The sequence below is a fragment of the Zootoca vivipara genome, chromosome 11 (genome assembly GCF_965207765.1).
Source record: "Zootoca vivipara chromosome 11, rZooViv2.hap1.1, whole genome shotgun sequence".
Classification (NCBI taxonomy): Eukaryota; Metazoa; Chordata; class Lepidosauria; order Squamata; family Lacertidae; genus Zootoca; species Zootoca vivipara.
The window spans coordinates 41,678,790-41,701,829 of NC_142594.1; the positions used below are offsets into that span (position 1 = coordinate 41,678,790).

Below are 23,040 nucleotides of genomic sequence, written 5' to 3' on the forward strand. Positions count from 1 at the left end.
CCTCTGGTTGCGAACGGGATCCGTTCCGGAGGCCCGTTCGCAACATGAAAAGGCCGCATCCCGAAGTGCCGCGTCTGCTCACACGCATGAGGCAATTTGGTGCTTCTGTGCATGCGCAAAGCGCGATTTAGTGCTTCTGCGCATGCACGCGCTGAACCCAGAAGTAACCCATTCCGGGACTTCTGGGTTTGGCACGTCTGTAACCTGAAAAGACGTAACCTGCAGCAGATGTAACATGAGGTATGACTGTGTTTCAGAACTGGATTACTTTTATTTTCCACACAATAAAAGTGTGTATAGCAGGCTATATATCTTGTTGTTATTATTAGAACAATTTTTATTATGACAACATTATTATTATAACAGCAGCAACAACAACTGCCCATTCAGTGACCCTGAAACATAGTTTAAAAAACTGATGTCAGAACTGCACTTCCAAGGACTTGTGGAATTGTTCAAATTGACCCTGCTCAAACTGAAGGTCCTGAATACCACCAGCAGTCATTCACTTAGTATCCTGTTTTGTTTCTAAATACCTGACACGGAGATGTGAATGATAGATGAACTGCAATGCCCTTCACTCTGAATACCTTGATCTTTACAGTGACAAATGCCACATTTAGCAGCTTGGGGTTGACATCGGCAATTGGTTTTACTGAGCACAAGAAGAAGAATATACAAAAAAATAAACGCTTCCCAGCTTTTATGAAAAATTAATGGGTTGCCTGTTCCTGCCCTCCCACCCTATATGCAGCACTATTCATCTTTGCCTAAAACCTGAAAACATAACACTTCCCCCAATGGCAATACCAGTAAAGTGCCACTGAGAAGTGTTTCTTGGCCGACCTGAGAATCTGCTCTTTGAGATTATAATGTCCATTCAGACTGAAATACATTATTTTTCCTCACCACAATGTCTTGACCTGATTTATGCAGCCTTTATAGTGCCATTATGTACGAAACATAAGCTCCATTGACAGCAAAAACATTGCAAATATGGCATAGATAGCAGCTGCAATTCACCACAGGAGTCAAGGCCAAGCCGTAGAAAAAGGCTTGAACTTGTGTTCCACAACAATGTAATACATTTTCTATCCATGACTGAAATGAAGATAGCATACCTATGCTCCTATGCACTGGGATCTCGTGTCTTTTTTCCTTTTTTCCTGATCCTCTCTCAACCCCCCTCCTTCTTGGGCTTTGGAGGTTGTTTCCCCCGATTCCTCCAAACAGTGAGGGATGATCTACTTAGCACAGCAAAAGAAGCTTCCTTACACGCGTCTTTTAAGGTGCAAGTCATCCCGTCCCCATCCCCCCGTTAACATCATGGTTTTAATTTAATTTGACTCTTAACAGAAGTTGGCTTGAGACATCACTTGTTACTAAGCTACTTTCAAAATCAGAGTCACGTGAGGAAACGGAGGGAGTTTGCTATTGCCCCTATTTGCCTAGCCCAATTCCCTTGCCCCAGTGATCCTTTCTGCAGTGAAGGGAGCTGTACCTTTGCTACAGAGGGGTAAGTTTGCCTCTGTAAATTCTCTCAGATTCCCAACTAAGACTTGTGAAGATTCCTTTGCCCGGTTTTGTATGCCCCCAGCCTCTTTCTGTGGCAGCCAAGCACAACACTGCACTCACTATCTGACTCACTATCTGCACTCACTATCTGATGGGGACAGGGACTACAGAGGGACAAAGGGGAAGAGAAAATTCTGCAAGTTGCCTTCTAATCTGGATACAACTCAATGAATTCACACTTTCATCAGATTTTTGTTTTTTGTTTCTTTGTTTTGATTTGGGAGGTGGCAGACTATTGATGAAGAAATGCAATGCTTTAGCTAAGCCTTACTTTTTTCTTTACAGCCAAGCAACATTAAAGCATAACACATCATGGTTTATTATCTTTGGGAGCAGGGACTGTCATTCAGCAGCAGCAACTACCACTTGTACCTGGAATACATAGCTAAATGAATACCAGATCATTCACAAGAGGGACAGTCTTATAGCAGCATTTAGTCTTACCTCCCAAGTCCCCAGGGAAGGCTGCTGTAAGAAAATTATTACTTTGTCACAGCACCACATGCCATTGTACCTAGTCAGCCATTAACTTAAAAAAAAATACTTAGGAATGAATGATTTCTATACCACATTCATCATTCTTGAGGACAGGGAGAGAGAGAACTCCCCTATTTATCAAGTATGAAAAGCAGTTGATAAGATATATTTGATATACAGTGACATTTGCTTTTAATCAATTTAAAGTGAAATTGCTGATGGATAGGTGGACTTGTCAAAACACAATACCCCTTCAATATATAATCCAAGATTACATTTATAAAATGCATGTTTGGTCCTTTCTCACCAAAGAGAGCAGAAAATGTGAATGCAATTACTCTCCCAAGATAAAGGTAATCTCTTTCTCTTCCCCACCCCACCTCCTGAAGTCCTACTTATGTCTTCGAGGAATTGCCAGGATTTTCTTTTACACCACAAAGCTTTAAATCCTGGCACAGAATCATAATTGCTTTAAAGGTCATTTAATTTTCCACTTTAATTTTTGATTCAATCAAAGACCCTAAACACTAAAACTCTGCCTCAATAAAGTGAGCATTATTATTCTGAGTGTTCTCTTTACAGATGAAGATCGGAAAATGGCCATATCATCTGTATGGTACTCATTTTATCTCTATTACTCAGAACTTATAGATAGTTATCTTTTTTCCCTCCCCCCCCTTTCCTTTTCCTTTTTACATGCAATGCAATACAAGACACACTTGTGTTCAGCAGCAGATCAAAAACCATGCTATACTTCATGCCGCTGGCTTTATTTAACACCACCGCCACTATAAATTTTACTCCTTTCAAGTCTGAGTGGGGGGGAAATGTACACCCAGAAGTGTGTCTTTGTGGTTTTGAATGCTGCCCGTGTGGTAAATGATGGGCTAAGCAGCCAGGGATAAATGCTGCATGAAGTACATTTCTAATATTAAACCAAGGTAAAAGGCAAGAAGAAACTTTTATGACTACCCTGATGGAAATAATTCACATCCTTGCAATTCAGCTGCACATTAGGACAGAAAATAATTTATGTTATAAATTAGGAAGCAGTTTCTGTCATCCTCACCTTGGCCAGTGCAGTTAAACTTACAGGCAGGTTTTCTTATGGCTTGAGAGTCAGCAAGATTTTCTTCTGAAAAGATCATGCTTTATTTCAAACAGACACCCTTGCCCCTCCATAGGTGGCTACACATAAGATAAAAGTGGAAGCGAAAATATAGGAGGCTATGATTCAATTAAAAACCTACACAATACATTACCTTCCGCCTCGGGCACTGAAAGGTACTACATGGATCCCCAAAGGGCCGCCGTCATTGGAGACTTCAACGAGCTTTACCATATCACTGTGAGACAATGATGAATGAGGGAACATGAACATGTAGCGTAAATGAACCAAAAGAAAGACCACACACATACACACAGACACAAACACAAACGAACAAACACACACATACACACACACACACACACACACACACACACACAAATATATTTGAGAACTGGCAGTGATGATAGGAGCACTGAATGTTACATACCTCAGTATTAATCTGATGGCATGAAAGGAGATCAATCATCAAAAATAATTCAGTTAATAAATCAAATGAAACGTGAACTAATGTTTTGGTTAAGCTTAATCCATTATATGAATTGTATTATGTTCAACAATGACAGGTGGGGGTTCAGATTGGCTTTTGCATGGATTGAGAGTGAAGCCATTGTATTGTATGAAAACAGACAGTTCAAATGCAATTCCCTCTCCCCATAAAAATACAACCTATTATTTCTAATAATTGTATTGTATGAAAGCAAACAGTTCAAATGCAATTCCCCCTCCCCATAAAATACAATCTATTATTTTTAATAATTTGAAAATGCCACATATATGAATATATTTTTAAAATATATATTCTAATACAGGCTAAGGGGTCAGGTGGATATATTCAATAGCATTGACAGAGAGCCAGTGTGGTGTAGTGGTTAAGAGCGGTAGACTCGTAATCTGGGGAACCGGGTTTGTGTCTCCACTCCTCCACATGCAGCTGCTGGGTGACCTTGGGCTAGTCACACTTCTGTGAAGTCTCTCAGCCCCACCCACCTCACAGGGTGTCTGTTGTGGGGGAGGAGGGGAAAGGAGATTGTTAGCCACTTTGAGACTCCTTCGGGTAGTGATAAAGCGGGATATCAAATCCAAACTCTTCTACTCTTCTTCCATTTTGGATAAGCACTAACACTGACAGTAAAAGCATTCAGACAGAGTGAAAAACATGGTTTATGCTAACCATAGTTAAAAACTCATGACATGATTTAAACACACAGAACACACAAACCATACTTTAGAGTGGCTTTCGTTTCCTGTCTGCTCAGCACTCAACTTCCTGAGTTCACTACTCTCCCCATGGTACAGCCAGCCCCTTGAGGTAGAACAATGGCTCTAACTATAGTAACTATAGTTTGTCAATTCTCAGTGAATTTAGAAGTTACAGCAAACTAGAATCAGCATAAACTGTAGCTTGCAGATTCAACTGCAAACTTCAGTTTCTGTTTTGATGGTCTCAAACCAATAATTATTTATGGACATATTTTGTTTTGTGAGACACACCACCTAGTATCTTTGTAATTCACATATGCCTTTCATCAAATCATGATTCGTCATCAAGTAACAAATACAGGCCCTGCCCTTTGGAACTCCCTGCCAGTTGAGATCCGGCATGTGTCATTCCTGCCTTCTTTTAGATGTTTCCCAAACCCTATGTTATTTAGACTGGCCTTTGCAATGCTAACAAGTATTCATGTATGTTTTTACTAATGTTTTTACTGACATTCTTAATGTCTTTATTGTAAATTTTGTAGGCTATACACCACACGCATGTATTTTTTAAAGAGTGGAGTCTACAAATATTTCCATAATTAAAATATAACATAAGGGGTGTGTGGTGGTGATGTTTTAAAAATGCTTTCACTTTCCTTCCCAATTTAGATTACTTTCAATATTTCCTTTTGAAATGTTCATTTTCATTATATGCTTGTATGCCTCATTTGTCCTACATGTGCAATGATGAAATGTCATTTTCATTTTAAGTTGTGGAACTCGCCACAGAGGTGTGTCTGGTACCTTCATTATACAGTTTTTGACACTTGAGATCCACCTTGTTTCTGTAATTTTGTTATTTGAAACTCTTTTCAATATTGTGTTTTAATTTTTGTAACCTGCCCTAGGACTCTGGAGTGACAGGTGGATAATAAATTGTAATAGCAGCAGCAGCAGCAGCGACGGCGGCTATATGGAATCTTATTGGCTACACTGGTTTTCTGAAATGTGATGAAATCCTGATGTCATGTTTCAACAACTAATTGATTATATGCTATCATATTATTCATTTAGACCCATGAGACCTGAGTTTCAAAAGCTTTTGTCAGCCATGAAGCCAGCTACTCAGAAAGGGGTGTCAAATTAGCAAAGGATTCCTCACCCAACAAAACAGGCAAATTTGGGTCTACTGACTAAATGAGAACAGCTCTCTGGTTATACCATTTCATGTAGGATATTTAAACCAGATACTGGAAATGGAAACATGTTAATTACTTTGATTTTCTATGAAATTGTCTTTATAATTTATATTTTATTTGTAACAGAGTTGTTCTAAGAGAGTAGCAATACTATATTCCATTAAATAGAACAATTAACAAATGTAAAAAAAAGAATCTATACCCAATATCACATTCTGAATGATCTAAGAGTCCAAGAGTGTTTAATACATGTTTCACTTGAATAACAGCCCCATCACTAGGATAATGTCTAATAGGAAACTGTTTTTGAAACCAAGAAGGATTTCCAAAGCAGCTTATGACATGTCAGAGTAGGAGGAAATTTAGGGGGTGAGGGTCAGCTGTTCTAAAGACACAAATTTCACTGGGCTAGGACAGGAAGCCTTATACAGAGTCACATCCAACTCAATACAGTCTACAGGAACTGATAGAAGCTCCACACGGTTTCAGACAGGAGTGTTTCCCACCCTGAACTGGGGAATGAACATGGGAGTTTTCTGCATTTTATAATGCAACTTCGTGAATACCAGGCAATATAAGTGGAAGCAACACAGCAGGGAAAAATTCAAGAGAACAGCCAAATTGATTTTTCATTACTTGTTGAGTGATCGTGATCTCTCTCTCTCTCTCTTTCTGCGTAGCTTGAATAAGCCAATATTCTCTTGCCATAGTAAAAATGGGCACATCCAAAGATAATGATGCATATCTTTTAACAGATTCTTCCCACATAAAAATTGGTTATATTAATAAAGACTCTATATCAATCTTACACATAACTCTTAGTGAAGGTAACAATACAGTTTTCTTCACAAAATGGCTTTTCTTTTTGGCCAATGCTCCCCGATTTTTAAAGAAATCCAGTGTGCTTAGTGATGCTCTAAATCTACCCAGGGTTTTTAGGCTTAGAGGTCTTGTGCTACAAAAAATGAATGAATACAGGCAACTCCCTGTTTGTGCCCACTCTCAGGTCAAAAACAACTTGCACGTTGGCGGTCACACATCAATTGAATGGATGAAAAATGGTCGCCACCTGTACTGGCATCTTATAAATTCAGGCCTTTATTAAATGTTGTGAAAGTCTTTATTAAATGTTGTTACTCTCCCCCAGCCCCAAAGTTCCTGGGAACTGTAGTTTGTTAAGGGTGCTAGGAGTTGTTATAAGATGCCCTATTCCTCTCCCAGAGCTACAATTCCCCAGATTGGTTTAAAAGTCAATCCACCTTCCCTGAGAACTCTGGGGATTGCAGCTCCGTGAAGAGAATGGGGGGGGGGGGTGTCTCCTAACAACCCTCACTACCCATAACAAATTACAGTTCCCAGAATTCTTTTGGGGAACCCATGACTGTTAAAAAGTGGTATGATACTGTTCAAAATGTATAGAGTGCATTTGAACAACAATATAATTTAAGTGTAGCAGTTTAAGTGTTGCTACTGTATATATATATTTGGTATTATAATTAAACATGCAATTCTGTTAATAAACTTACTCTAAAGAATAGTTGCCAGCATTCTCCAAGCCAGCATCTGCATGCCCGACTGGTTCAACTCTGCTATTTTCCTCTTCTGTTCCATCTTCATCCTGGTCAGAACAGAAGTGACAGTACCACATAAGCATTTGAATTACTGAATATATACCTTTGGATATCAAAATTTATTCCAAAATTCCAAAATTGCTTCCTCACCCCATCCCACAAAACATATCAAAATTAGTTTGATATATCTATTTGTATTCAGCAGTAATGAATAAAGGTTTATGTTCAAGTATGCTTTATATTCAAGGCTCGCAGAGTGGGCTTTCTCTTTCGTTGCAAGCTTCAGATCACCCGCCCACCCTCCCTTTATTTAGGCTGTTGCATTTGACCTTGCTATGCCTGTCATGGGGTCGTCTGCTTTTGGGGCATGGGCCTGGTAGGAATTTTTCCATTTGGCTGATTGGCTGGTGCCACTTGGTTTTCGCGTCACAACTTGTAAGGTTGCTGTGAGGGACAGAAGCTACAGGCAGGTCCCTCCCATCTTAAGTACCAGCTCGTCTCCCAGCGCTACCGAGAGCGGGGAGGGGGATATCTCCAGCGGCGACTCAGGAAGTGGTGACCGAGGCTCAGGCAAGGTAGTGGAGCCTATGCCTAGTGTGGGAAGGGAAGCGGGAGGCAAAGGAAGAAGGCCGATCCCGCTGACCCCAGAATTGCGCAGGAAACGACGGGGGCGGAGATTCAGTATCCCTAGACTACTTTGCTGGAAGAAAACGCGCGAATGTAAAGAAGCTGGTAAAATGCAGGCTAGACAATGCTACCATTCAGTGGATTTGTAACTGGCTGACTGACCGAACCCAAAGGGTGCTCATCAATGGCTCCTCCTCATCCTGGAGAGTAGTGACTAGTGGGGTGCCACAGGGTTCTGTCTTGGGCCCAGTCTTATTCAACATCTTTATCAATGACTTGGATGATGGGCTTGAGGGCATCCTGAGCAAGTTTGCAGATGACACCAAATTGGGAGCGGTGGCTAATACCCCAGAGGACAGGATCACACTTCAAAATGACCTTAACAGATTAGACAACTGGGCCAAAGCAAACAAGATGAATTTTAACAAGGAGAAATGTAAGGTACTACACTTGGGCAAAAAAATGAAAAGCACAAATACAGAATGGGTGACACCTGGCTTGAGAGCAGTACATGTGAAAAGGATCTAGGAGTCTTGGTAGACCACAGACTTGACATGAGTCAGCAGTGTGATGCAGCAGCTAAAAAAGCCAATGCAATTCTGGGCTGCATCAATAGGAGTATAGCATCTAGATCTAGGGAAGTAATAGTACCACTGTATTCTGCTCTGGTCAGACCTCACCTGGAGTACTGTGTCCAGTTCTGGGCACCACAGTTCAAGAAGGATACTGACAAGCTGGAACGTGTCCAGAAGAGGGCAACCAAAATGGTCAAAGGCCTGGAAACGATGCCTTATGAGGAATGGCTTAGGGAGCTGGGTATGTTTAGCCTGGAGAAGAGAAGGTTAAGGGGTGATATGATAGCCATGTTCAAATATATGAAAGGATGTCATATGGAGGAAGGAGAAGGATTGTTTTCTGCTGCTCCAGAGAAGCGGACACGGAGCAATGGATTAAAACTTCAAGAAAGAAGATTCCACCTAAACATTAGGAAGAACTTCCTGACAGTAAGAGCTGTTCGGCAGTGGAATTTGCTACCAAGGAGTGTGGTGGAGTCTCCTTCTTTGGAGGTCTTTAAGCAGAGGCTTGACAGCCATATGTCAAGAATGCTTTGATGGTGTTTCCTGCTTGGCAGGGGGTTGGACTGGATGGCCCTCGTGGTCTCTTCCAACTCTTCTATGATTCTATGATTCTATGAATCTCCATTCGGAGGTTCTGACCCCTAACTGACAACATGTACATAGCACTGTTCTGCACTGTAAATAATCAGCACTGAATAAAAGCATGAAAAGGCAACGCTTTGAGGAGTCGTTACTCTAGAGTAGCCGCTACCGCGCCTGTGACAGTTGCAGTTAGGCATTGGTTAATAAATTGGTTGATGGAAGGATCAGGATTGGCTGTGCCGGTCCCTCCAATGCTGCTTTCGTCCATACCCCCTACAAGGTGCTAGGGCAGACATCCCCAAACTGCGGCCCTCCAGATGTTTTGGCCTACAACTCCCATGGTCCCTAGCTAACAGGACCAGTGGTCAGGGATGATGGGAATTGTAGTCCAAAACATCTGGAGGGCCGAAGTTTGGGGATGCCTGTGCTAGGGCCACGGAAGAGCCCCTGGGAGCTCTGACCCCTGTCTCCATTCTCTCCTCAATTTGTTTTCCTCACCCTGACTTCCGCAGGCGGGTGGATGTCAGATAGTTATAACCAATGCCTAAGCAACCACTCACATTTTGTATTTTAAATAAAGTTGTGGCCAAAATTATGCCTAAAACATTAAACTGAAACTTCTGTGTGAAGTGTGATTTATTGGGAGGTGTTTTGGGGACCTCAACACGCAACAAGAACAACCTAAAACAACACACACACACACACACACACACACACACACACACACACACACACTGCATGTTCTGCACATAGTGAAGAAAGCACACAACCCTGAGATTTCTCCGCATGCCCCATACACATGTAGACCCCTCACACTGATAAAAATACAGAAAGATCAGAAACAAAGGAGATGGTTATAAATGCTCATGATGGTACTAGGCAAATAGGGCATTTCTGGATAATGGTCAGATTTTTTTGTAGATGACTTCAATAGTCATTTGTAATAAACAGTTTTGAGGACTGATATGTTCAATGTGTTAAAATGTATAGCAGGGGAGTAAGGGCCAGCAGAAGGTAAACTACAGCCAATGACCATTTTGTGTAGGGGTTCCATTCCTGGCCCCAAACACATTGGCAGAACATGTATAAGCGTGCCCTTATACATGTTTTAGTGACATGTTTAGTCCATTAATCAGTTGTTGCCTATATACTGATTGCACACATTATGGTTTTCCTACAGTGGGCTGGTGAAGGGGCCCTTTCAAATGTTGCTGGACCACAACTCCCATCACAACTGATCATACTGCCTGGGGCTGGTGGAAGTCCAACAACATCTGAAGGTTCAAAGGTTCCCCACACAGGCCTAGATTCTCATTCCCTTGCTCATAAACATGGAGGGAAAGACTGAAACTACCACAAACAAGAGACTCATCAAAGACCTATATTTGCAGCCTGTGTTTTTAAGTCTCTCTGCATGCCCCCAATACAAATGCCCATGCTTCGGGTTCATTGAAGAAATCCTACAGAATTTGCTGCTTGCTGAATAACTACTCTGCAGAACACAATGCAGGAGAAGTCCAACTCTCTTGACGAAGTTTGTTTGAGTGGTCTGTAAACTACCAATTTACAGTTACCACAAAGGCACATCTTCCATAGCCAACACACTGTGGCTGCTGTGCCCCAACATAAATACGAATTTGCTTAAAGGGTTTCCATTAAACTCTGGAGCAACAGGAAGAGCAATTAAGCAATTTCCAGAAGTGTTTCTGGATTCTAAAAAAAACAAAAAAACTTTAAAGGTTATTAAGTGGTTTACCTTAATGGAAATTTAAACTGTTGCTTCATATACATACTCCATTTTAATCTGAAAACTATGCATGCAGTAGCTACTAGTTCATCCATTTATGGGACTTTTCATTGGAAGAGGAGGAGCCGAAGCATTGTTAGCTCTGCAACTTTCACAGACATTTGTGTTTCTTTCATTCCTCCCATGTACAAACACACAGACACAACAAAACTATTGTAATGTAGCCAGCAGATTTCAGAGTGCAGATTTTAGATTCTACACACTGAGGCATCAATCAGCAAAATAATAAGTGGTGGGTGAAGGGTTATGAGTTCAGCGCGGAGAGAGTCAGACAATATATTAAATTATTGAAGAGATATTAAAGCAAGGCAGAGGCAGCTGGTAATGTCCAATTGACATTTCCTCTGAGAGTCTGCAAAAATAAGGAGCTGGATGCACCAAGCTTTTTCTCTGAGTTGTAGATGCTTTGTGCACACGCTGGATGGAAGCTCCCTGCGTGAGACGAAGCTCCTTGAAGATTGATGATCCTGTGTTTTGAGAGGCTCTAATATGCACTTCTTAGTCATCTATCTCTCTTAAGCACCAGGCAAGTAATACATTTCAAAGGTTAACCAGCATCTTGAACTTGCTTAAGACTGCATTAGGAACATAAACACAAACTCCAAATAAGATGTGGGTGTTATTTGTTTATTTTAAAGGTGTTCAAATATATAAAGAGTTGAGTCTTCCAGCAACATGTTAGCAATCATAAGTGATTTCAGATGTATTGATTTTAGCATGTGAGAGTTAAAATTTGCTCCACGGAGCATAACTGAAAAACATAAATATTTAAGGATACTAGACAAAACCTCACCAGTGCAGGCTATATACTCTCTTCCCTATGAATACAAAGGAGATGGCTGTGATCCAAAGATACCTGCTTATCTATGGGAAAGCAGATAGTTTTCCCTTCAAACAGCACGTCCCTCACATCTCATGGAACACTACTCTGGAGTGGCTTCTCACCTTCAGTGACGGATTTTTAAGGGTGCTGCTAGAATGACTTGAGACACTAAAATGTGTATGTATGTATGTATGTATGTATGTATGTATGTATGTATGTATTATTTATTTCATCTATACTCCACCTTTCTTCCAAAGAGCTCCAAGCGACAGACATGGTTCTCCCCCTCCCAAATTTATAATCACAAGAACCCTGTGATGTAGGGTCAGGCTAACTAACAGTGAATGGTCCAAGGTCATGCATGCAGTGAACTTCACGGCTGGGTGGAGATATAAACCTTGGCCTTCCAAGTCCTACTTTAGCACTGCAACCACTGCACAACACTGGTTATCCTGTGGAGAGATGATATTAAAATAAAAGTACGGGAATAGAGAAGTCACATGCCGTGTTCATGGGAGTAAAGAAGTCGGGCAGCAGTATTCCATGCTAGTTGCAGTTTCCGAATTCATCATGAGGATAGGCCCATGCAGAGTGCACTGCAATAGTTCAACAAGATGTTACGAAGGCTTGCCCCACTGTGGCCAAGCTATCATTGTCCAGGAACACATATAACTGAAACTTTAAGAAAAGCACTGAAGGCCACTAAGGACACCTTTGCCTCCGGTGATAGTGATGGATCTAGGAGTAACCCCAGGCTATAGACTCGTTCCTTCAGGGACAGTACAAACCCATCAAGAACAGGCAAGCTTCCAATTTCCTGAACCTGAGAACCACCCACCCATGAGGCTTCTGTTTTACCAGGATTCCCAAAAATGAGAGTAAGAGAGAGAGAGAACATTTGACAGAAGTCCATTTTTCTCACGGCATCTAGATCTAGACTAGTAGATCTATGAACAATTGATGAAGAGTCCAGCTTCTGCACAAGGAAGATTTGTAAAGGGACCTCCATTTTAACAGGTCTTCTGGGAAGTGCCTTGATTTTAATGTTGCAGCTATGTTGTTCCCTGCTGCAGTTAATGTAGTTTGTTTTTAAATTAATTAACAGGGTTTTATTTTTATCTACATTGATTTTCTTTCCCTCTGCTGTTTCAGCAGAATTCTAACCTATATTAATAAGGCTGGATTTAAAAAAATTACACACACTTATTTAAGAGGATGTACAATATATATTTGGACATTTGAAAAATGTCCTGTCTTCCATGAAGCCATAAGTTGGAGCTGGTGATGGTGGTGTTTGGGGACCCGTTTTCCCTGAAGTTTTACAGCTCTAAGGAAACAGAATAGTGTTTGGAAGTTGAGTCTGGTAATCTTGTGAGACTTAATATTTGTCTCTCAATTATGATACTTAAGAGTAAAAGAAGCTTGTAAACTTCACTAGAGCACTGGTATCATGATGCTATAATCAACAGATGTGTCTTTAAAAAAAAATCACAAAAAACTTTAATATTGCCGTAATCAGCTACTCTTTTATTTCCCATGTAACATAGACTTTCTTTCACATAGAACCAAATGTAGAGTAATTTGGACACCTGCAGAGGGAAGTAACTTTGAATTCTCATTTGCTAAAAAAAGTATCTAGCTTCGAAAGTATCTGCAATTATTGCCTTGGGTTTCTTCTTAAATTAAAAACCCCACCTGTTACTGAGGTAAAATTAGAAAATGCTATACTTTATTTAGGGGTTTGAGAAAGTTCCAGAATCAATGATACAGCAATTTTAAGCAACACATTTGGTACAGTTATAGTTTTCATAAAAGTATGTACAAATTTACATTTTCATAGGAGCATGTACTGCATTACATATTATTAGTAACTACTGTACCAACGTTTTTGCAAGGATACAGAATTTTCAATATAATTTCAGAGCCATATGTTAACAGCATAGTAGACTAAAAAAAACACCTGGTTCTTGTATGTAACCTCTCTTCCCCATTGGCTAAGCCAGGGGTTCCCAACAAAAATTTCTCGAGGACCCCTCATCGAGCCGCTATTGTGACAAGGACCCCCATTAATTCCTAATCCTAAAATTAAAAAGTGAGAGCCAAATTAAGAGTCTTTTTATATTTTATATTTATACGTTTTTTACAGTTACAATTTAGGTTCAATGGACACTGACAAGATCGGTTCGAGAGTCACTGACTTACTTGCTTGAACATCAAATGCATTATCTTCCTCTTCATCTGTAGGCCTTTGTCGTTTTAACGAACCACTTTTTAACCAACGGTCCATTTTTAACTACGCGAACTGTAGCTTCCGCGAAAAACAACGCTTTGTTTGCAAACACTACTGTCTTGCAAAGAGGCAGCGCGTGCCAGGGAGGAGGGAGGGGTACCTGCGCAGTAGCACAAATGAAGCAGACGCACGCAAAGCATCTTGGGGAGGTGAGCATTAGTAGAATGTGTGCACTGCCTCTTTGCAAAACAATAGTGTTTGTAAAGCGCCACCTAATGGCATACAGCAGAACTACTGCCTCTATCTAATTCTAGTTTTGCGCTAGACTCTGCTCATGCAGGAAGCGGCCAAAACAAAAAATCTGTTATCATGCAAAATATATTTAATATATTTTTTATTCTAATAGCATCTTGCGGACCCCTCTGGCATAGCTCGCGGACCCCTGGGGGTCCGCGGACCACCTGTTGGGAACCACTGGGCTAAGCAATGATTGATTCTATTAAATATCTATGAACATTCTAACACTGAGATTTACTTGATTAAACTTATATCATAGCTTCCCGGAGGAAAATTATAATCTTTAGCCCTAGACATTTTGCTGCCTAAAATGAAAGACTAACTCCACATATGGAAGCCAGACAGATAAGCAGCTGGATCCCACTGCCATTTGGATCACAACTTCCACTACTTCAGAGGGCAGCTGACTAGTTTAGGGAATGCAGAGCAGCTTGCATGGCACACGCAGCAATCCCTTTTCCCCAACAGCTTGCTGCCATTGACTGCGCTCACTTTGCTCACTGCCCATCCAATCAAATGCTGCAATGCAGCAGTAGTCGTGCCAGTGTGTCATGCAAGCAGAGCAACTCATGCAACATACATGATGCCTGCTGTAGTGTATGGCCTATGCTGGCTTTGCTGTCCCTCTGCCTGCTCACTCGGTCACGGGCTTCTGCTGTAGTGCTGTCTCTGGCATACTGGCAGAATGTGAGTGTGACAGAAAGGCCAGCGACAACCTAATGGTAGGGTCAGTCCAGAGAATATCCTGGAAGAGGGCATGGCTGGCTGGCTCCATTAAGAGGGTCTGCCTCTCCTGGTATTTCCCACGGAGGACCTCTTCAAATAAAAACATCTTGGAGATCCCAGGCCACAGGGAGGTTAGACTGGCCTCGACCAGAGCCAGGGCTTTTTCGGCCATGGCCCCGATCTGGTGGAATGCTCTGTCACAAGAGACTAGGGCCCTGCGGGACTTGACATCTTTCCACAGGGCCTGCAAGACAAAGCTGTTCCGCCAGGCCTTTGGCCAAGGCACAGTCTGACCCTCTTCATAGAACTCTAACCCAATGGTTGCCATTAATTTGATTCTGAATTGATTCTAGAATGTATTTTAATTAATTGACTGTGCAATTTTATGTACACTGCGCTATTTTTACCTGTTGTTAGCCGCTCTGAGACCGGCTTTGGCTGGGGAGGGAGGAATACAAATAAAAAGTTGTTGTTGTTGTTGTTGTTGTTGTTGTTGTTGTTAAGATAAGGACTCTACACAACAATGTTTTGTTGGAGGTCTCATTCCCATTTATTATATATGAATACAGTACATGCTTCCTAGGGATAGTCACTTGGTGAGAAAATGAATTACAACTGTGAAGTTGTCAATTTTGATTGGTATTGTGCCCCTTATGTTACTAATCAATTTTATGTTGCTAATTAATTTTATGAAACAATGCATTCAGGGAAAATAGGATTTTTTTCAAAAGGAAAATGTACCAGCGGAAAATGTTCCAAGCACGGACCACAAGTAAGTTTGCTGTCTACAATTCTTTTATTTGTTTATTTTGTGGAGGGGTTTTGCAGTCTACAACTACTTCACCCATTCCTACCTCACACTCATGCCCTTTTGCTAGCATTTTTCAGTTACCTGGAAAGGCACTGTTCTCTCCAACACCACAAATAAAAGTGTGAAATGAGACGCAGAGTGAAATAACAAAGACAAGATCACTCAGAGCCCAGAGAATTATATCAGGATCATTCATTCAGGTGTGTGTGTGGGGGGGGGGGGTGTCTCGCTGTTTAGATATGCAACACCACACAGTGGAAGGGGTCTCAAGTGAAACAAGCTCTTACGTGTAGTTCAAACTTAGCAGAGGGACGGTGAGCCTGAGTGAGTTACATGATGGCTAAGGTTGCCTTGCCTCATTGAAATTCTGCCAAACAGCAGATACCACTGCACAATTCCACAGTATGAAAGACAGGGCTGTTGCCTTTCAGCCCAGGAGGCAGCTACTGCATTGATCTTAGTAGGGAGAAGAGCTAACAGAGGCAAGGAATAGCTTTCTCTGATAATGACCTGTATAAACATTGAGGCCTTTCCTAGAGTGCCATTTGCCTTGGAAGACAACCCTTTATGTTTTTTTAAATAATAATAATAATAATAATAATAATCAAGAATGTTTGCAATAATAATAATAATAATAAAAATAATAATAATAATAATAATAATAGTGTGCCACCATTATCAGAGACGTCAAAGATGATACAACTGCCTTTAATGGTGTGTGGGTAGGCGTGTATATCTCCCCTTTCCCACTCTGGTCAGGAAACCCCCCTGTTCAACACATAATGCTAGAGATTGAAGTGGTACTTAGACATGAAGAAGTTGGATGAGAAAATGGCCCTGGAGTTTGGGAAACTAAGAGACAGCAGACAAGGACTAAAGGGTAGGCAATCAAGAGAAGGATCCGAGGAGCTAAAAGAAACTAAAACAAAACCAGAAAAGAAACAGATAGCTGAGAAAAGAAGGAGACAATGAGAACTGGGGCGGGGTGGGGGGGTAGGAAGCCTCACCCATTAGGAAAAGATTCACAATTGTCACACTTTTTATGTCAGTTTTCATACAGTTACTTTCTTATAAAAATGGCAAAATTACTTAAGGTCATAGAATGCTAATAAACAAGTCATTGGAAGGGAAGAATTCTAAGTTCTTTCAGCAAATGTATGCTCCCCAACCCATGATAAAATTCATTCACAGGGGAATGCTTAACATTTCCCACATTAATTTATTCTCCTCTGCAAATGCCCTTCCAGGTTCACTTACTGCAGTTCCTTGACACTGCCTAGTTAAAAAAAGGAGGGTGAAGACAGCCTAGGAGTGAAAGGTGTTTGCAGAGGAGAAGCAGCGAGCAATGGTAGGGTTAAACAATATTCCACCTTTCACTTCTGATTGTCCTTCCATGAAATCAGGTCCTCCCTCAAAGAGGGCATGTGTTGCGGTGAGACCTGGAGACTGACCACCTGTGTTGCGGGTGGGTAAGACTGGTTATCCACAACACCTGTTGGTAGGTCCCTCGATGTTGGGTTCAATCTGGCCAATGGGGCGCAGTCCAAATACATGGAAGGACCTATATATACCCATGCACGTGACCCAGAGCTTCATCTTTCGATGTGTGTATTTGGAACAGAAACAGCGTGTCCTCTGTGCAACTGAGAGAGCCTTTTTACCGTCGACGGATCATCCTGGTGATCAGGGCCGTCTCAAGCAGGTTGGGCAACCTGGCGCCGTGGCGCAGAGATCACTCCGGCGCCCCCGCCCTAGTGGGCAGGCGCAGCGCACGCCTGCCGGCCCGGCGCCCTACACCACCGGGACTACCCCTAGAGCCGGGCCTGCTGGTGATCTTTTTCCTTTATTCCCCTTTGATTATCCCGGTAGTTATTCTTCCCTCATTGGTTAATTCCCTTGATTTCCTTGCCTTTCTATTCCCCCCAGAGGGGCTTTCGCCCCAGGGGGCTTCTGTGGAGCTTGCCACTGCCTGCTTAATTGCCAGTGGGCTTTTGCACAGTACCTTTTCCTTCTTGGTCCCGGCTGCAGCTTTGGGGCTTGGAAATTTTATAGGGCAGCCGATGGTTTTTTGGGCATCACGGAGAGTTCCATCTCTGAGTGAATTGTTTTTTGCAACTGTTCTGCTTAAGAGGCAGGTGAGGAATTTCCTGGGGCCATGAACGCGATCACCTTTTTGTACCTTATTTTCGAGTAGGGGAGGTCGTCACCCAGCTAACTTTGGCGGGAGCACCATCTTGTTTTGGTGGGAGCGCCATTTTGATTGCGGGGTACCCCTTTTTAATTTCGTTTGTATTTTCTGTAATTCCCCCTTATTTTAATAAGAAGGTTTCGGGATGCCTATTAAGAGGAATCAAATCTTCACTCTGCCATGAAGCTCACTGGGTGACCTTAAGCAAGTCACTGCCTCTCAGCCTAACCTACCCCATAGAGATGTTGTGAAAATAAAATGGGAGGGGGAGACCTATGTACGCCATATGCTCCTTGGAGGAAAAGTGAGATGTAAAATTTGTAGTAATAGTAATAAGTAGTAAATAACAATAATTGTTCTACTGATTAGATGGTTTCCCATTGTATTAGCAATACATCCAATAGTGAATAGGAGCCAACTCCTAAGATGAACTTCTACACATATATTCACAGAGAACCTCATGCAAGGCTATAATCACAAAGCTTACGCAAGATGGAATGGAAATAGGAAACTGTTCCACACTCCTTATGAACAAAGCAAACAAGAAAAATACATGTTTTTAATCAGAGCAGAGTAGAGCTTGATTTAAGAAAAAGAAAACAAAAGGCGGGGAAGCACTTTCCTTTCAACATACAGGAGAAAGCCCCACAAACACAAGATCTGGAATACATATGTGAAGGCTTGGGTGTATTCCAAGTAACAAAAGACAGTTGGCTTATTGGCTTGGCATTAGACCTTGCAGAAGGAACACACCGAACGTGAATTATCTAGAATATTTTTTACCAAGTGCTATTGTGTAGTGAAACTCACATAATGAGCTCCACGGGACTGCTCTTCAGATCTTGCAAAATAAAGCTCACTTCAAGCCAGCCACAGTCAGCGACTCTCAAGGCTCTGTATATAAAACAAGTTCTGCATCAGGAAATACAAATCTTGTGCTCAAAAATAATTAGGTACAGCAGGGTCATTCAGAGAGAGAAATGCAGGGAAGAGAGGACTGGGAAGCAAACAGGAAGGCATGTTAACCACAAGCCAGGGTGTCTTGGAGGGCAAAGAAGTGCCACTTTTTTCCAAAGAGGGGTGGGTGGCAATGCTCACACACCATGTGCATCAGCTCCATGTTGCTTTTCTATCATCTATATTTTGTACTGGTTCTATACAGTGTGTGATTGTTTTTGGCAGGGATTTAAAGAGAGACCTTCTGCATGCAAAACAGATAATCTGCCACTGAGCTGCAGTTCAGCACTGAGGAATTCAACAGTGCTTCCTAACTGCCTTCAGTTCCATAGTGAGATCCACCCTACCAGTTTAAAAAAAACTGAAGTCAGAAGACCTTGAAGATGTTCTACAGCTGTAATGTTCTCTGCAGACTAAACCCAGACTATTCCCTGCTGCTTCTTTAAAATAATTGGGATGTATTTACCAAGTATTCAGTTTAAAAAATACTTTTTTTCAAATTCAGTGTGCTTAAGGGATGATTTATCCTAAAAAATATATTCCAGGAGTGCCTGGCGTGCTCTGGTCCATGGGGTCACAAAGAGTCGGACACGACTAAATGACTACACAACAACAACAACAACAACAACAACAACAACAACAACAACAACACAACAACAACAACAACAACAACAAAATAAACTCTATCTTCCTTCTTCCAGGCACCTGATAGAATTCATGGTTTGCAGAAAATATTGATCAATTTTAAGATTACACACACTGCTTGTTATTCTGTTGAGACAAAACTAGGGGAGGGGGAGTAATCATCATTACAGCTCACTTACAGATGAATCCACAGCTGTAAAACAATCATTTAAAAGTGTGGGTTTACATGCCTTATCAACAAAATAGATTTCACAGTCCCAAAAGTGACATCTACTGGTAAGGGGAGAAAGGAAAGTCATATGAAAAGCAATTGATGAGGATTGCTTTGATGTACTAATTAATGCAGGCACTGTAGCATTTTCTACAACATACATACAACATACTTACAATGCAAAATTCTTTCTAAGAATATGAACAATTCAGAAATTAAAGAAAATACCATTTTATTATTTCATGCACATATTTTATGCCGTTGCAGCACAGTATTAATAACTAATTTTATTTATAAATAAACATTTAAAGAAATATTTTATTTACATAATTTCCTAAATAGAAACTGCAAGGCTGGTTTTGTTGGAATTGTGTTTAATTTTCGTTTAAGCTTTGAGGGGTTTTAATTTTGTCTTGTATTTTGTTATATTGATTTGTTGATTTTAAATTGTACTTCTGTGTTGTTATTGAAGAGGAGGAGGAGTAGTTTGGATTTGATATCCCACTTTATCACTACCCTAAGGATTCTCAAAGCGGCTAACATTCTCCTTTCCCTTCCTCTCCCACAACAAACACTCTGTGAGGTGAGTGAGACTGAGAGACTTCACAGAAGTGTGACTAGCCCAAGGTCACCCAGCAGCTGCATGTGGAGGAGCGGGGAAGCGAACCCGGTTCACCAGATTACGAGTACACTGCTCTTAACCACTACACCACACTGGCACTCTTGGTATAGATACTATTTATCCACACTTTTGTGCAATGTTCTGGAATCTTTTGATGAAAAGAATTTAATTTAATCCAAAAAATAAAGTTAAAGAAATAAATAAAGTAAGTAGTTTGCCTCTCTAGATTTTTTCTTTGGAACACAAACATTGTGCATGTTAAACTGGAATATGCAAAGCAAACACACTTCTAACCACATCTCTCTCTCTCTCTCTCTCTCTCTCTCTCTTACACACACACATACACACACACACACACACACAGTGCTTAAAAAGAGAATGAAACCTTCCAGCAGTGGCCTCAGGTCACTTTGTCCTGAAGTAACAGCTTATATAGCACATTCCTGGTGTACACATTTGTATACTAACATCTGGAAATTATTAAAATTAATGCCTGCAAAATAATTGTTGGAGGGTCAATAAATTAAGTTTTGCTATTACCATGGGACAAATGGTTAAATATATATGGGGGCAGTATCTAGTTACACTGCAATTTATCATTCATTTACGCCCCATGTATGTAGCTAAAGTACTAAATTCTCCTGAGATGTTATGTTTTCCAAGTTTCTTCCTCAGCAGTGACAGAGAAAAAAGGAATCAAAATGGCTTTTTGCTCTGCTTCTTTGAACAATTTAGATCTCAAGCCCATACTCTCCACCACTGAAACCAGGCCTGAGCTTTGGTTAGCTTCTAGATATGTACAGTATATATATAAAAATATAAACTGGCCATGTCCATTAGTATCCACGTTTCACCAAAACCGCTTGACCGATTGTGTTTAAATTTTGACACAATGCCGCATGCGAATATGAGAGTACCATTTTCAAAGACAGATGTCACACCTGTGCCAGGTAAAAACCCCAAAACCCTGTGTTTCAAAACACACCACTCAGATGAAAATGCATGCTGGGAAAAGAACCAGGTTGCAAACCAGCGCCGTCTAGTGGTGGCTACACTGGTAATGCACCTATAAAATCTTCCCTCGCAACAGCACCTTGGCTCCCGTTTACATACTAGGCCGAAGCCTTTACAGACTAGGCCAAATGGAGGTACTGACTCGCCTCGGTGGGGGTTGGGGGGAGGAGGGGACAGGATAGGTCAGGACATGGTGGGGCCAGTCACAGGGATGAGCTGGGGGTGGGGGGAAGAGGGAGTATGATACGCCATGGATCAGCACAGGGTGGGAGGAATCACATGGATGAGTCACAGCAACACGCGCCAAGGCCAGCTAGTACTATATACAATGCAGCACTTGGGACTGTATGAACTTCACATCGTGTATGAATTTCACATCATGGAAGCCACTGCAGAACAATTTCCCCACAGCAGCCATATGAGTTGCAGCAGCCCATCCTAAAGCCCTCATTGAGCTCCTGAAAACCAGGCAATACTACCATAAGAAGAGGAAAAGTGAATAGTGTGATTTCTACAACTTGCAAGTAATGTGTGAACAGGCTCTTTGGATCCTGTCTTATCCATCTGTTTCTTGCTTGTTTAAGCAGCTACTGCTATTCCAAGGTTAGAAGACAGTACCATGTAAATAAGTACACTGCTGTGAAGTGGAATCTTGTCATAAGTTGTTTGATAGGTGCAGGATAGTCGCTGCTGCTTACCAGAACAGAGGGGCAGGGCACTGGGGAGGTTGGGATGGTATGGGTGCACCAAATTGGCTCTGCTGATGAATGGCCACCAGAGCCAACCCAGGATGCTTTGTTGCTTCTCTGTGCCCAGTTGCCTCCTCTGCCACCACTCATCGCCACCAGGTGTGGCAGATGCAGCTGGATCTGCAACCGGATGTGACTGCCTCACCTCACCACATGAGCCTTGGTAGACACAGCTCCCCCTTCCAGTATTGGCAGTGACACTGTTCCTGCTGCTGCTGGGAAGCTAGCATTGTGGCTCCACCCCACAGCTGCTTCTGAATCTAGGCACAACTTTCTCCTTTTGGGAATGCCACGCTTCCTATTCACTGCAAGTGAACGCAAGGCAAAAGCGTGCAGAAAACGGATGAGGCGCCTGAGAAACAACTAGGAAAGCATACTCTGTAGTGCATAACATTACTGAATCTTTATAAAAGAGGAAAGTAAGCCATGGAGACAAGGAATCTGTTGGCAGCCCTGAATTCACACAACTGAGGTACATTCTTAGTGAAATACTCTGAAAAAAGTAGGTCAAGATAAACACATCCATTAGCCCTTCTATAAATAGAACACTTTTGAGTTCACCTGCTTGCACTAATGTAGAACCTGTCTATGTATGTATGTATGTATCTATCATTCTAGTCCAACGGGTACAAGTTATTCAGTAAAAACAAACAAAAGCATTTATTTAAGTTAGTGATTAAAAAAATATATGGCAAAACCAAGCCACACTGAACATATGTCATTGGGACACAAAGATTATCCCTACAGAGAGGGAAACAAAACTCAAAGAGATCACCTGTATAAGTCTGAAGCACTGAGACAGATGCATAATAGATGGCTTTTATGACCTTTCTAGGCACACGGAGACAACGCAAGAGAAGGAATTATACAGAAACCGATGCTCATTTATGGATATAAAGCAGAAAACGTGCAATTTACGTTGGCTCCTCAAAGAACAAAGTTAAAATTACCCCAATTCATTCATGGCCTATTATTTGTGAATACAAAATATGTTAGGATTTTGAAAGCGAAATGCACCCCTAGTGCAACTTTCAAATGGT

General features: G+C 41.5%; 1 protein-coding gene across 1 annotated transcript in view; it reads right to left on the reverse strand.

Annotated features, from left to right (window-relative positions):
• Window positions 1-23,040, reverse strand: part of PARD3 (par-3 family cell polarity regulator) — a 561,410-nt gene that overhangs the window by 266,969 nt on the left and 271,401 nt on the right. The window contains exons 6-7 of the mRNA XM_035129013.3: window positions 7,089-7,180; window positions 3,315-3,398 (exon numbers count right to left, since the gene is read on the reverse strand). Of these exons, the coding sequence (XP_034984904.1) occupies window positions 3,315-3,398; window positions 7,089-7,180 (176 nt within the window). The remainder of the gene's footprint in view (window positions 1-3,314; window positions 3,399-7,088; window positions 7,181-23,040) is intronic.